The 13,344-nt window shown below is 35.9% G+C and overlaps 1 protein-coding gene across 1 annotated transcript; it reads left to right on the forward strand.

Moving 5' to 3' along the window:
- The first annotated feature begins 9,558 nt into the window (after nt 1-9,558).
- Nucleotides 9,559-11,744, forward strand: LOC112749523 (uncharacterized). The gene is made up of 2 exons (XM_025797796.2): nt 9,559-9,961; nt 10,960-11,744. Exons 1-2 carry the CDS (start codon nt 9,605-9,607, stop codon nt 11,476-11,478), a joined length of 876 nt encoding a protein of 291 aa, XP_025653581.1. The 5' UTR covers nt 9,559-9,604; the 3' UTR covers nt 11,479-11,744.
- Nucleotides 11,745-13,344: the final 1,600 nt, after the last annotated feature.

Genomic DNA, 13,344 nt, shown 5'->3' on the forward strand with positions numbered 1-13,344 from the left:
AAATTGATTCTTGAAGCAAGAAAAAGTAGTGAAAAGCTTGCAGAAAAAAAAAGAGGCGAAAAAAAAGGGAAAGAAAAAAAAGAAAAGCAAGCAGAAAAAGCCAATACCCCTTTAAACCAAAAGGCAAGGGTGATAAAAATGATCCAAGGCTTTGAGCATCAGTGGATAGGAGGGCCCACAGGAATAAAATCCTGGCCTAAGCGGCTGAACCAAGCTGTCCCTAACCATGTGCTTGTGGCGTGAAGGTGTCAAGTAAAAACTTGAGAGTGAGCGGTTAAAGTCGTGGTCCAAAAGCAAAAAGAGTGTGCTTAAGAGCTCTGGACACCTCTAATTGGGGACTCTAGCAAAGCTGAGTCACAATCTGAAAAGGTTCACCCAGTTATGTGTTTGTGGCATTTATGTATCCGGTGGTAATACTGGAAAACAAAGTGCTTAGGGTCACGGCCAAGACTCATAAAGTAACTGTGTTCAAGAATCAACATACTTAACTAGGAGAATCAATAACACTATCTGGATTCTGAGTTCCTATAGAAGCCAATCATTCTGAACTTCAAAGGATAAAGAGAGATGCCAAAACTGTTCAGAAGCAAAAAGCTAAAAGCCCCGCTCATCTAATTAATACTGATCTTCATAGATGTTTTTGGAATTCATTGTATATTCTCTTCTTTTTATCCTATTTGATTTTTAGTTGCTTGGGGACAAGCAACAATTTAAGTTTGGTGTTGTGATGAGCGGATAATTCATACGCTTTTTGGCATTGTTTTTAGTATATTTTTAGTATATTTTAGTTAGTTTTTATTATGTTTTTATTAGTTTTTAAATAAAAATCACTTTTCTGGGCTTTACTATGAGTTTGTATGTTTTTCTGTGATTTCAGGTATTTTCTGACTGAAATTGAGGGACCTGAGCAAAAATTTGATTCAGAGGCTGAAAAAGGACTGCAGATGCTGTTGGATTCTGACCTCCCTGCACTCAAAGTGGATTTTCTAGAGCTACAGAAGCCCAATTGGCACACTCTCAATTGCGTTGGAAAGTAGACATCCTGGGCTTTCCAGAAATATATAATAGTTCATACTTTGCCCGAGATTTGATGGCCCAAACAGGCGTTCCAAGTCAGCTCAAGAATTCTGGCGTTTAACTCCAGAACTGGCACAAAAGCTGGAGTTAAACGCCCAAACTGGCATAAAAGTTGGCGTTTAACTCCAGAAAATGTCTCTACACATGAAAGCTTCAATGCTCAGCCCAAGCACACACCAAGTGGGCCCCGGAAGTGGATTTTTACAATAAATACCCTAGCTTACTCACTTTCTGTAACCCTAGGTCACTAGTTTACTATAAATACTACTTTCAGTGATTCATCTTGCACCTCATGACACTTTACATGTTTCTTGTTGTGTTCTCTACGGCATGAGTCTCTAAACCCCATTGTTGGGGGTGAGGAGCTCTGCTGTTATTCATGAATTAATGCAATTACTACTGTTTTCCATTCTATTACGCTTGCTTCCATTCTAAGATATTCATTCGCACTTCAACTTGATGAATGTGATGATCCGTGACACTCATCATCATTCTCACCTATGAACGCGTGCCTGACAACCACCTCCGTTCTACCTTAGATTGAATGCATATCTCTTAGCCTCATGATTCAAATCAGAGTCTTCGTGGTATAAGCTAGAATCATTGGCGGTCATTCCTGAGATCCGGAACGTCTAAACCTTGTCTGTGGTATTCTGAGTAGGATCTGGGAAGGGATGACTGTGACGAGCTTCAAACTCGCGAGTGTTAGGCGTAGTGACAGACGCAAAAGGATCAATGGATCCTATTCCGACATGATCGAGAACCGACAGATGATTAGCCGTGCGGTGATAGCGCATTTGGAACATTTTCACTGAGAGGACGGGATGTAGCCATTAACAACGGTGATGCCCAACATAAAGCTTACCATGGAAGGAGCCTTGCGTGCATGAAGAAGAAGATAGTAGGAAAGCAGAGATTCAGAAGACAAAGCATCTCCAAAGCCTCAACCTATTCTTCATTACTGCATAACAAGTATTTATTTCATGTTCTTTTACTTTTTACAATTAAATCTGAGAATTATTGATATCCTGACTAAGAGTTACAAGATAACCATAGCTTGCTTCAAGCCGACAATCTCCGTGGGATCGACCCTTACTCACGTAAGGTATTACTTGGACGACCCAGTGCACTTGCTGGTTAGTTGTGCGGAATTACAAAAGTGTGATTGTAATTTCGTGCACCAGTATCATGTTTCTAATTTATTTGAATATTGGAAATTTGGGAACCTACTCATGAAAAAACAAAATAGAAAAATAATAGAAAATCCATGTGCATTGATAAGTTATGTTTATTTCTCTACAAAAAAAAAGGAAAAAGAGAAAAAGAAAAAAAATATATAATATAAATAAATAAATAAAGAGGACAAAATTACCCCAATGCTAAGTTAATAAAAATATCAATGCACATGTGACAAAAGTAAAGAAATATCAATAATTTGGTACATGAGTATGGGAATTATACAAAAGTGGGAATTATGGGTAGCTAGGCATGATTCTAGAGTTATATAGAGGGTATGTGTGTTAGGTAAGAGTTTGGTTAGTCAAAGATTCAATTTATAGCTCACTTAGCCATATATATACCCTCACCCTTACCTTAGCCCCATTACAACCTTGAAAAGACCTCATGATATTTGCATTGGTACATTAAATATTTGTTGATTGGTTAGATGAAGAACAATGTTTAGAAAGCATGATTAGAGAAGAATAGAGTGATTAACCCTAGACACTTGAGAGATTAGAGTGATATACACTATTAGTAAGGGTTCAATGCTTGATTCTATGTTCCCTGCTTTCATGAGCTATCTTCTTACAAGTTTACTTGTCTTTATTTTATATGATTTGAATTAGTGGAATTTGAATTATTTTTGTCTTGGAGAACTTATTTACTTTTAACTAAGTAGGTAGAAACATTTTTGCATGTAGTTGCATTCATATAGATAGGTTGCATTTCATACATCCTACCATTCCTCTTCATCTTTATAGTTTCTCTTGAGCTTAGCATGATGATATGCTAGTGTTTAAGTGTGGGGAGGTTGATAAACCACTATTTTATGGTTTATCTTGTGCTCAATTGAGTGGTTTTTATCGACTCTTTACCCACTTATTCATACTATTTGCATGGTTTTACATTTGCCTTCCTAATTATGTGCTTTGATTGAAAACATGCTTCTTTGATCTTGTAATTGCTAATATTAATCCTCTCTTATTACCATTATATGCCTTTATATGTGTGTTAAGTGATTTCAGAGATTACAGGGTAGGAATGGCTTAGAGGATAGAAAGGAAGCGTGCAAAAGTGGAAGGAATACAAGAAGTTGAAAAAGTTGCTAAACTGTCCAGCCTGACCTCTCTGCACTCAAACGGCTATAACTTTAGCTACAGAGGTTCAAACGATGCAGTTCCAGTTGCATTAGAAAGCTAACGTCCGAGGCTTCGATTTGATATATAATATGTCATAGTTGCCCTGATGCTAAGCGACGCGACCGCGTGCTCCATTCGGACGCATCGCAGTGACAGAAATTCAGCATGTTTGAATTCGCAACCAGCGAATTCTGGGTTGTTTCTGACCCATTTCTCGGCCCAGAAAACAAAGATTAGAGGCTATAAAGTGGAAGAATGTATCCATTCATAAGGATGCTCTCATATTTACAATTTTAAGATTTAGATGTAGTTTTTAGAGAGAGAGGTTCTCTCCTCTCTTAGAATTAGGATTTAGGATTTCTCTTAGTTTTAGGAGCGACTCTCAATCACAGGTTCTTTATTTTTATTTATTTTCTCAATTCAATTTATGAACATCTATGCCAGATTTAATTTCTTTTGTTAATGCAATTTGAGGTATTTTCAGATTTAATTTTGCTTTGCTTTATTTATATTGATGCTTTTTAATTTAGATATTTTCTTCCTTTTGGCTTTGTTTAAGTAATTGGTAACGCTTGAGCTGTCAATAAAGCAGTGATTGAAATTGGGAGTTACTCCAATAACTCTAGTCTTTCCATAGGAATTGACTAGGACCTGAGGATTAAACTAATTAATCCACTTGATCTACCTTCATAGTTAGAGGTTAACAAAGTGAGATTAAAATTCAAATTTCATCACAATTGATAAGGATAGGACCTCCAGTTCTAATACCTTGCCAAGAGTTTATTTTATTATTATTATTTTATTTTTCTTATCATTCAACATACTGCTTCCCTACTTTCTAAAACCCTACCTTACAAGATTCATAACCAATAATAAGAACATACCTCCCTGCAATTCCTTGAGAAGACGACCCGAGGTTTAAATACTCGGTTATCAATTTTAAAAGGGGTTTGTTACTTGTGACAACCAAAACGTTTGTATGAAAGGACTTTTGAAGGTTTAGAAACTATACTTGCAACGAGGATTTATCCGCAAATTTCTAGACCACGCAAAAGTTCTCTCATCAGGCATCCATGGACCACCTAGAAGCCTGTCAACACGTCCTGAGGCTCCATGGCAGGAGATGAAGGGAGATGTTCCGTCCGGCGCAGGCGGGACTGGCAGAAACACCGAGGAGCCTGGCTCGATTTTCGAGGGGGCCGATGCAGTGGATGAAGAGAGAAACCTGGCTCCTGCAACAGTGGATGAGGGCAGTAGTGAAACTGGAATCGTGGAAACAAACGAAGGGCAAAAAATATCCAAAATTGAAGAACAGTTGGTTGAAAATAGGAAGGCGTGGGATTTAGCTGTTGAATCCGGAGCAATGCAGTACGACGAAGAAGACAACTTAATGAGGATATTACAAGAGCAAAATGAAGCGATAGCTGAGAAGAGGATGCTAGCAAAGCTGAAAGAGAAGGTGCGAAGAAGCAGACCAAAAAAGTTCAAACAGGTGTGTAACAATGTTTTAAAATAATTTTTAGCTCTTGGAATGTTAGGGGTTTGAGGGGGGTTGGAAAGTTGAGTATGATAAAAGAGCTAAAAAAAAGCAAAAATTGAATATGTTAGGCTTGGTTGAAACAAAATTGCAAGTTGTGAATAAATTCGATGTCATACGTATTTGGGGAAGTGATGCGGTGGGCTAGGAGTTTGTAGGATCGGTAGGCACGTCTAGGGTCTATTATTAATGTGAGATGAGTTGCTGTTTAGAATGAATAACTGCTACAAAGGGATATGTGGCTATGTGTTGAGGGAGTTTTATTGAAAAATGAGTTCCACTGTGCTTTCTGTTTGGTTTATGGTCCTCATATGAGAGTTGAAAAACTTGCTGTTTGGGAGGAACTGAGCTATATAGCTGGGTTATGTCAAGTCCCGATATGCTACATTGGTGACTTCAATGAGGTGATACAGGTTGATGAAAGAAAAAATAAAGACAGGTTAACAGCGTCTGCAGAAGAATTCAAGGGTTGGATCCAAGATATGCAGTTAGTGGACTTACCGCTGAATGATCGTAAGTTTACATGGTATAGAGGTGGATCCTGTAGTTGTATTGACAGAGTCCTACTGAGTGTAGAATGGACTGAGGAGTTCCCGGAGATTCGCTTAAAAGGTAGTCCGAGAGGCTTGTCAGATTATTGCCCAATAATAGTTGAAGATACTAAGTTTAGAGGTGGCCCACGTCCGTTCCGGACATTAGACTCATGGTTTACACATGAAGGATTCCTAAGAATGGTCAGGGAGGTATGGCGGAATATTGGAGAGGGACAGTTCACAGATAAATTGAAGGCTCTTATGGTGCCTTTGGGAAAATGGCATAAAGAGAAATTTGGTGACTTGGAAAAGAAAATTCAGCGTTTTGAGGAGGAGATCAAGAAGGTGGATGATATGGTTGGAAATGGAGTCTATGATGGTACAGTAGAGGCTAGAAGGAAGGCTCTAGTAAGCTGTTGCAAGCAGTGGTATGTGAGGAAAGAGGTACACTGAAAACAGATGTCGCGTTCTAGGCATGTGAAGGACATGGATAAAAACACACGGTACTTTCATAGCTTGGCGTCGGCAAGAAGAAGGAACAATAGGATTGATGCTTTGGTTATGGAAGGTTGTAAGAAATCAAGTTAGGATCAAGATTGCCATCAGAGACTTCTACAGAGAGTTGTATCACCAGGAGAGATCCCCGGTAATAGGGTTTAGGGACGGCCTAGTTAACCGGATTAACAAAGAAGAATCCAGTGCATTGGAGAGCATACCATCATTGGTGGAGATTAGGGAGGCTGTTTGGGATTGTGAATCCTCTAAGGCTCCAGGTAGTGATGGGTATAATATGAACTTCATCAAAAAGTGCTGGGATGAGATCGGCACAGAGTTTTCGACAGCTGTTCTGGATTTCTTTCGGTCATCAAGGTTGCCGCCTGATTCCAATGTTACTTGGGTGGCTCTTGCTCCGAAGTACACTGGAGCCAAGGAGATCAAAGACCTCAGGCCGATCAGCATGGTTGGCTGCATCTACAAAGTCATTTCAAAGGTGATGGTCAGAAGGATGAGATCAGTGATGCTAGGCTTAGTAGGGGAGACTCAAAGTGCATTTGTGAAAGGTCGAAAAATTCATGACGGAGCTCTGATTGCGTGCGAAACAGTGCAATGGCTGAAGACGAGGAAGAAGAAGGCGACAATTATTAAATTAGACTTCCAGAAGGCTTATGATAGAGTGAAGTGGAACTTTGTGGATATTGTGCTGCAGAAGATGGGATTTGGTCGGAGATGGAGAGAGTGGGTTAGGGAGTGTATCGGTACAGCGTCCATGGCAATTCTGATAAATGGTTCCCCTTCCAAACCCTTCAAGATGGAGAGAGGCTTGAGACAAGGTGACCTATTGTCCCCGTTCTTGTTTGTTCTGGTAGTGGAGGTCTTACACAGGATGATAGGGGAGGCAGTGAGAAACAGACGAATTTTGCCGCTGCTGGTGGGGAAGGAAAACATAGAGTTATCACATCTCCAGTTCGCAGACGATATTATTTTATTTTGCCCACCGGAGGAGGAGACCATTAGAAATTATGCCAGACTGTTAAGGTGCTTTGAGATTATGTCGGGATTATCGATTAACTTTGACAAATCCAGCTTAATCCCAATAAATTGTGAACAGCATTGGACTGACAACATGTGTAGCTTATTGGGATGTAAAGAAGCGAACCTCCCAGTCCGATATCTTGGCATTCCTCTATGAGCAAACCCGAGGCTGGTAAAGACATGGAAGCCGATAATTGACAAGGTTGAGGAAAAGCTCAGTTTGTGGAAGGCTAAGGTGCTAAATAAAGCAGGTAAGCTAGTCCTTATTAAGTCTGTGTTGAATAGCTTGCCAGTGTACTATCTGAGCCTATACAAGATGCCGAAGGCCGTGGTAGAAAAGTTGATATCATTACAGAGAAGATTCTTATGGAGTAAGGAGGAAGGTAGGAATGGGATAGCACTAGTCAAATGGGAAGTGGTTCAAGCCCCTAAAAAGGAGGGTGGTTTGGGGTAGGAGATGCAGTGATTAGAAACTCTGCCCTACTATTTAAGTGGTGGTGGCGATTTTCAAAGGAGGAGTGTCCTTTATGGAAGAAGGTTGTTTGCTCCTGTTACGACTTGAAGCCCAATATGATGTTATCAACTCAGCCAATGCCTACTAGAGGGGGACCATGGAAGGACATATGACAGTTGCAGCTCAAGGATAGTAATGTAAGGGACAAGATGATTATTGGGTTGTCTATAGAGATGGGTGATGACAGGAGGACTCTTTTCTGGGAAGATGTCTGGTTACAAGGCGGTTCCCTCAAGTTGAGGTTTTCGAGACTTTTTTCTATTTCAAACCAGCAAGAATCTGTCATAGGGGATTGCGGGTTTTGGGATGGGTTAGAGTGGGTTTGGAATTTCCAGTGGAGGCGAGACCTATATCAATGGGAGTTGGAATTATTGAATAGGTTACATGAGGCTTTAAGGCCTATAAAACTAGCAAGTGATAAGCAAGACAGACTTGTGTGGAAGTATGGCAAGGAAGGAATTTTTTCAACTAACTCTTTTGTGTAGGTGGTGCAATCAAAGACTCTCCCAGAGGATATCACAAGCTTCAGCTTCACCAGAACCATATGGAAAGGTTTGGCGCCACCACAAGTGGAGTTATTTATTTAGTTTGTTCTGATAGGAAGAGTAAATACTAAAGAAAGACTACATAGATTTGGAATACTTAGGCATGGGGACAATATATGTGTGTTTTGTAAAAGGGATGTTGAGCATATTTACCACTTGTTCCTGGGGTGTGAGTTTACTTGGCAGGTATGGTGTCGATGGCTTTCTGATCTCGGGAGAGTGTGGTCTATTCCGAGCTCACTAAAGGAACATTTTGAGAGTTGGACAGGCGTCGTGAACAGAAATGAGGAGCGGAATCGGTGGCTAAGGTGCTTCTTTGCGGTCATTTGGAATATATGGCTTGAGAGGAACAGGCGTATTTTTAATTCCAAAGAAGGTGGTTCAGAAGAGGTGTATCAACGATCCTTGACCAGTTATAGAGAGTAGAGTAGTAGGAACCTTGTTGTTGTTGATGGCAATACCGGAGATGACAACAGGGGTAATTGATTTACTTTGCTTTATTTCCTTTATTTTCATGTCCCCAGTTTGATTGTCTTCTGCTCTACTGTATTGTGTTGAGCTTTCTTGTTCAAAAAAAAATTATTCACTTGAAAAATTTGATACTATTGAACTAGAAAGCTTTGTGAGTTGAATGTTGGTATGATTTTTTTTTTTTTTTAGAATTTTAAAGTTTTTTTAAATTTGAAATTGTCCATAAAAATGGTTTTCTTGCTCTATAGATATTTATAGTTTTGCGGATAGGTTGAGACTAAATATTATCCATTACGTGTTAGGATTTAGGTGTAATTTTAGGGATTGAATTTTATGTAACGTAAACATAATCAAGTTTTATTACTTTTGCTGTAACGAATTTAAAAAAAAATTGTGTTTTATATAATTATTTTTATTAAAGAGACTTGAATCTGCGATCTCTTAAGTAAGTATGAAGAGACTATGTCATTTGAGTTATAATTTATTAGTATTTTATATAATTATTTAATTATAGTTTGATTAGTCAGTGTAATCTAATGGTTAAACCATTAATTTGATGGGCCAATTTTATGTGTCTATCAATTATTGTCTAATTTTTGTCTAACTTATCTTTTGTGGTAAATTTTAATTTTTTAAAAATAATTTATTTTTATATCTTTTAAATTAAATATTAATTTTTAACATTTTTTAATAAATAAACATCACTTTTTAAGTACTATAGCATTCACCAATTTGATGACCTAATAGTCTGATCAACTTAATTATTAGTTGTTTGGTTTTGATAACTATAAAATATAAAGACAAAATAAAAAATATTAAAAATAATTTTAAAATTTTTAACAAATAAAAAATAGTTTCTCCTATTGTTAAATCCTATTCAATAGTATACATGTAACTACTAGTTTAATAATTAATAATGGTGAATAATATTTTGTAAGAGTCCTTTTAAAAATTAATTAATAATAAGTAAACAAATAAATAAATAAATGGTCACCAAAAATAAATAAATAAATAAATAAAGATTGAGAAAGATAATGAAGAAGTGGCAAATGGAAATCCTTCACCACTGTCACACCATACAGCCCTTCTCCATATTCGATTCTCACCCTTCTCCATGGCGACCCTATCACCCAAAACCCTATTCCCACTCTCGCGTTTCTTGTTCCAACAACAGCAACAACTTCCCCCGGTGGGATTCCAATGCCGAACCGTTTCGCCGACGAAACTTCAACAGAAGAACCGAACCTGATGAGCAGCAGCAACAACAACAACGGCGGGAGCGAGAGTACTGGAGCAAGAGGCGGTGGTGGTCCGACGAGCCTCCCGATATTGACGAAGGAAGCAGCGGTGGGGTTTGGGAAGAAGTCATTGATAGTATTTGGATTTTCCAGGTAAATCAATTTTTACTGTTTTCTTAATAGAAAAAATAATAATTATATTGATCTTTGTTTAATTTAGTAAAAAAAGGTTGGTTTTTAAACATGGAAGAAACTGATTTTTCAAGATTTGTTTATTAAATCTCTGCAGTTCCTGAAGGACTTATGACATGAACTAAGCGAGATGAATTTAGTAAGAATGGAATTTTCAACTCAGATTTGTTTCTCTAGGATTAAGTAGGCTATCATTCAGAGATTTTAATTAAAATCCCTTGGTAAATGGAACCCAGAATGGAGTCAGTGTACTGGAGCCTACAAATTTTTTTTATCATAACACATCCAAAGCATTGGCAGCACAACCTGTCTTAATCCTAATTTGAAGGGTTTGTCATTGAACTCAATATAATATCTTCCCCCTCATTTTCATTTTCTATATTCAGTCAGTCTGGTATGAGAGTGAAAATCAGAAAGAAAATGAGCTATTGCTGCTTTCATTATCCATAACAATGCTGGTTAAAGATTTGCATGGTGGCTCTTTGAAAATAACTGTTGCCTACTGTTATCAGTTTATTCTACTTTTTGAATACTGGTCATCATTATGTCTTTTGTCAAGGAATTCTTATGCTCACAAAAATCCTTGTACTATTATGAATTATGAAACTAGGAATTTTATTTTTATGTTATTATTGGGGATGAAGGGGAGCCTTGGAGCACAGTTGAGTTGTCTCCATGTGATCTCAAGGTCGCGGGTTCAAGCGTGAAAGCAGCCATTGATATAATTATCAGATTAGGTTGCATATATTACTCCTTTTGGGTGCATCCCTTTTCCGGACTCTGTGTGATGCTTGTATACCGGACTGTCCTTTTTTTATATATTATTTTTGGGGATCTGTCTATTTGTATGGTCTAGCATTGTTACCGAAACCATAGATCACATTGTTTGTGTTTCATAATGCATTGATCAATTTTTTTTATGCAAGGTGCTGCAATGTATTTCTTTTTTCTCACTGCAGGTTTTTAAATCCTACGGTTGGGCACTCCCTTTCATAATAGCATCATTTTTGCTATCTACTGGTCCAAAAGCTTTCCTGATGGCATTAGCACTTCCTCTTGGTCAGTCAGCACTTCAATTAGCATTTGAGAAACTATGGGGACAGCCGGAGAACAAACCGAAACGCAAGTATAGGACAAGGAGGAAACCCCGTGGGATGAATGGCACCACAGTTGATGAAGAAGCAGAAGAAAACTCGAGAATGAGAACGGGGAGGACAGGCTACCAATCATGGGTTGTTGAGGACAATAATAGTTCAGCTGCTGATAGTGGGAACCGAGAATCGCAAAGCTTTAGGGGGTGGGATGACTTAGAAAGATCTAGATCAACAAGCTCATCTCGAATGATGGATGGGTCAAGAAGCACACGAACAGAAGCCGGCAGGCTGAGTAGGAGAGAAGTAAAAAGCGACACGCCCCTGCTGTTGCGATTACTTATTGCCATTTTTCCATTTTTGGGAACATGGACAAAGATGCTTTGAACGTGATAGTCTCTATCATTGATCTTTGAGGAGAGGCCAAGAAGTTATTTATCTTCACACATGCGTGGCCTTATGTCTTAATATATAAATTACTTGATATAAATTACTTGATGAATTAAGTTCATCGACATTAGCAAACCCACGTTCTTATTTTTCAAATCCCCATTTTGGTGGTCTTTTTAGTGTGTTGTAACTTGTAACGAGTCCTTCACCAAATAATGCTTTGTAGATGTGGTTTAGATTTATTAGAACTAGAGATTTGCCTACGATGTAGTTTGGATATTATTTTGTCGTTATTTGTATATTTAGATAGACAAAATCTTTGTGGGTTTAGCTCCAGGAGAAAGAAGCTTTTTATGCCCCCTCTTCTGCTTGAATGTGACGTTCACTTCTTTTTGAGTTCTAATTCTATGCTAAAAATCGATTTCAATGTCCTGTTTTCAATTGTTTCGGCTTTAATAAAATTGGCCACCTTCAAAAGTAGCTGTGAATTAGAGATGGTAAAATACAGTAGAAATTATAATCAGTTCTATGCTAAGAATGGTTCTTGTTTGATTCACATTTTGTTTATTATAGAAGTAGAAGAAATGTGTGTTAGGTTTAGGAATTTTTTAATTTGGATGTTTCTGTACCAGGAGACACAAGAGAAAAGTAAGCTAGTTATTTAAAATAATTACTATATTTATTTAGTAAAATTTAAAATATTAAAATTAGTTAAATATAGTAGTTATTTTATTAAATATTTTAGACTTTACTAAATAAATATAGAAATTATTTTAAATATTTTAATATTTTAAATTTTACTAAATAAATATAATAGTTATTTTTAAAAAATTATATTAAAATATTAAAATTTAACAAGTGATTTCATAAATTAATTTTTTAATTATTAAATTCTACCATAAATAATAATAAAAATTATAATTTTAAAAAATTTAAAAATTTAAATTTTAAAATAACTACTATATTATTTAATAAGATTTAAAATATTAAATTTTTAAATATATAATTAATAATAATTTGATAAACTCATTTAAATAAAAAAATTTACTATAAAAAAAATTTACAATTTGAACATGTAAAATTTTAAAATACAAATAACAAAATAACTTTATTATAATTTAATTATTTTTATTATTTTATGTAAAGAGAATTTTGTTAATTAAGATCTAAAAATTAATATTAAAATTAGTACTATAAAAAATATTTTAAAATATAATGAAAAAAATAAAAAAAATTTATAGAAGGACTAATTTGATTAATTTTTAAAATTTTATGAATAAAAAATATTTATGTCTAAATTTTCAGAGACTATTTTGATTATAAATAACTTTTTTACATGTCAAGTGACACGTGACGTGCTAGGTATCACTGACCTGACACGTCAATCAATTATCTTGTGACACGTGGTTTTAACCTACCACGTCATCATGTCACATAGCACTTAACATGATACGTCATTATCTAACTAACAAAATGATTACTAACAAAAGGATCAATTTAACTTACGTTTTATTTTTCAAGGACTAATATGACTAAAAAAATTATTTGAAAACTAATTTAAAGAATAGATAATTTTTCAGAGACAAATTTAACTATTAACTCTTTATTTACAGTGTGAATTTGTCAAAATGACATTGGAAACCATTTCTTCTTTTATAGAAACTTAATTCTTTAAAATGTGTAGCAAGTATAAAGTTCAGTTTGCATAAAAATTTTAATTAAATTCCTTTTAAAAAAATAGTTTAAATAATAAATATTTATATTAAAAATAATTTATAAATGAATTATTTTATATTTAATTTTTTAATTTTAAAAATATTTATTTTTAAAAATAATAAAAAAATTTATTATTAAAAAAATTAT

The sequence above is a fragment of the Arachis hypogaea genome, chromosome 15 (genome assembly GCF_003086295.3).
Source record: "Arachis hypogaea cultivar Tifrunner chromosome 15, arahy.Tifrunner.gnm2.J5K5, whole genome shotgun sequence".
Classification (NCBI taxonomy): domain Eukaryota; kingdom Viridiplantae; phylum Streptophyta; class Magnoliopsida; order Fabales; family Fabaceae; genus Arachis; species Arachis hypogaea.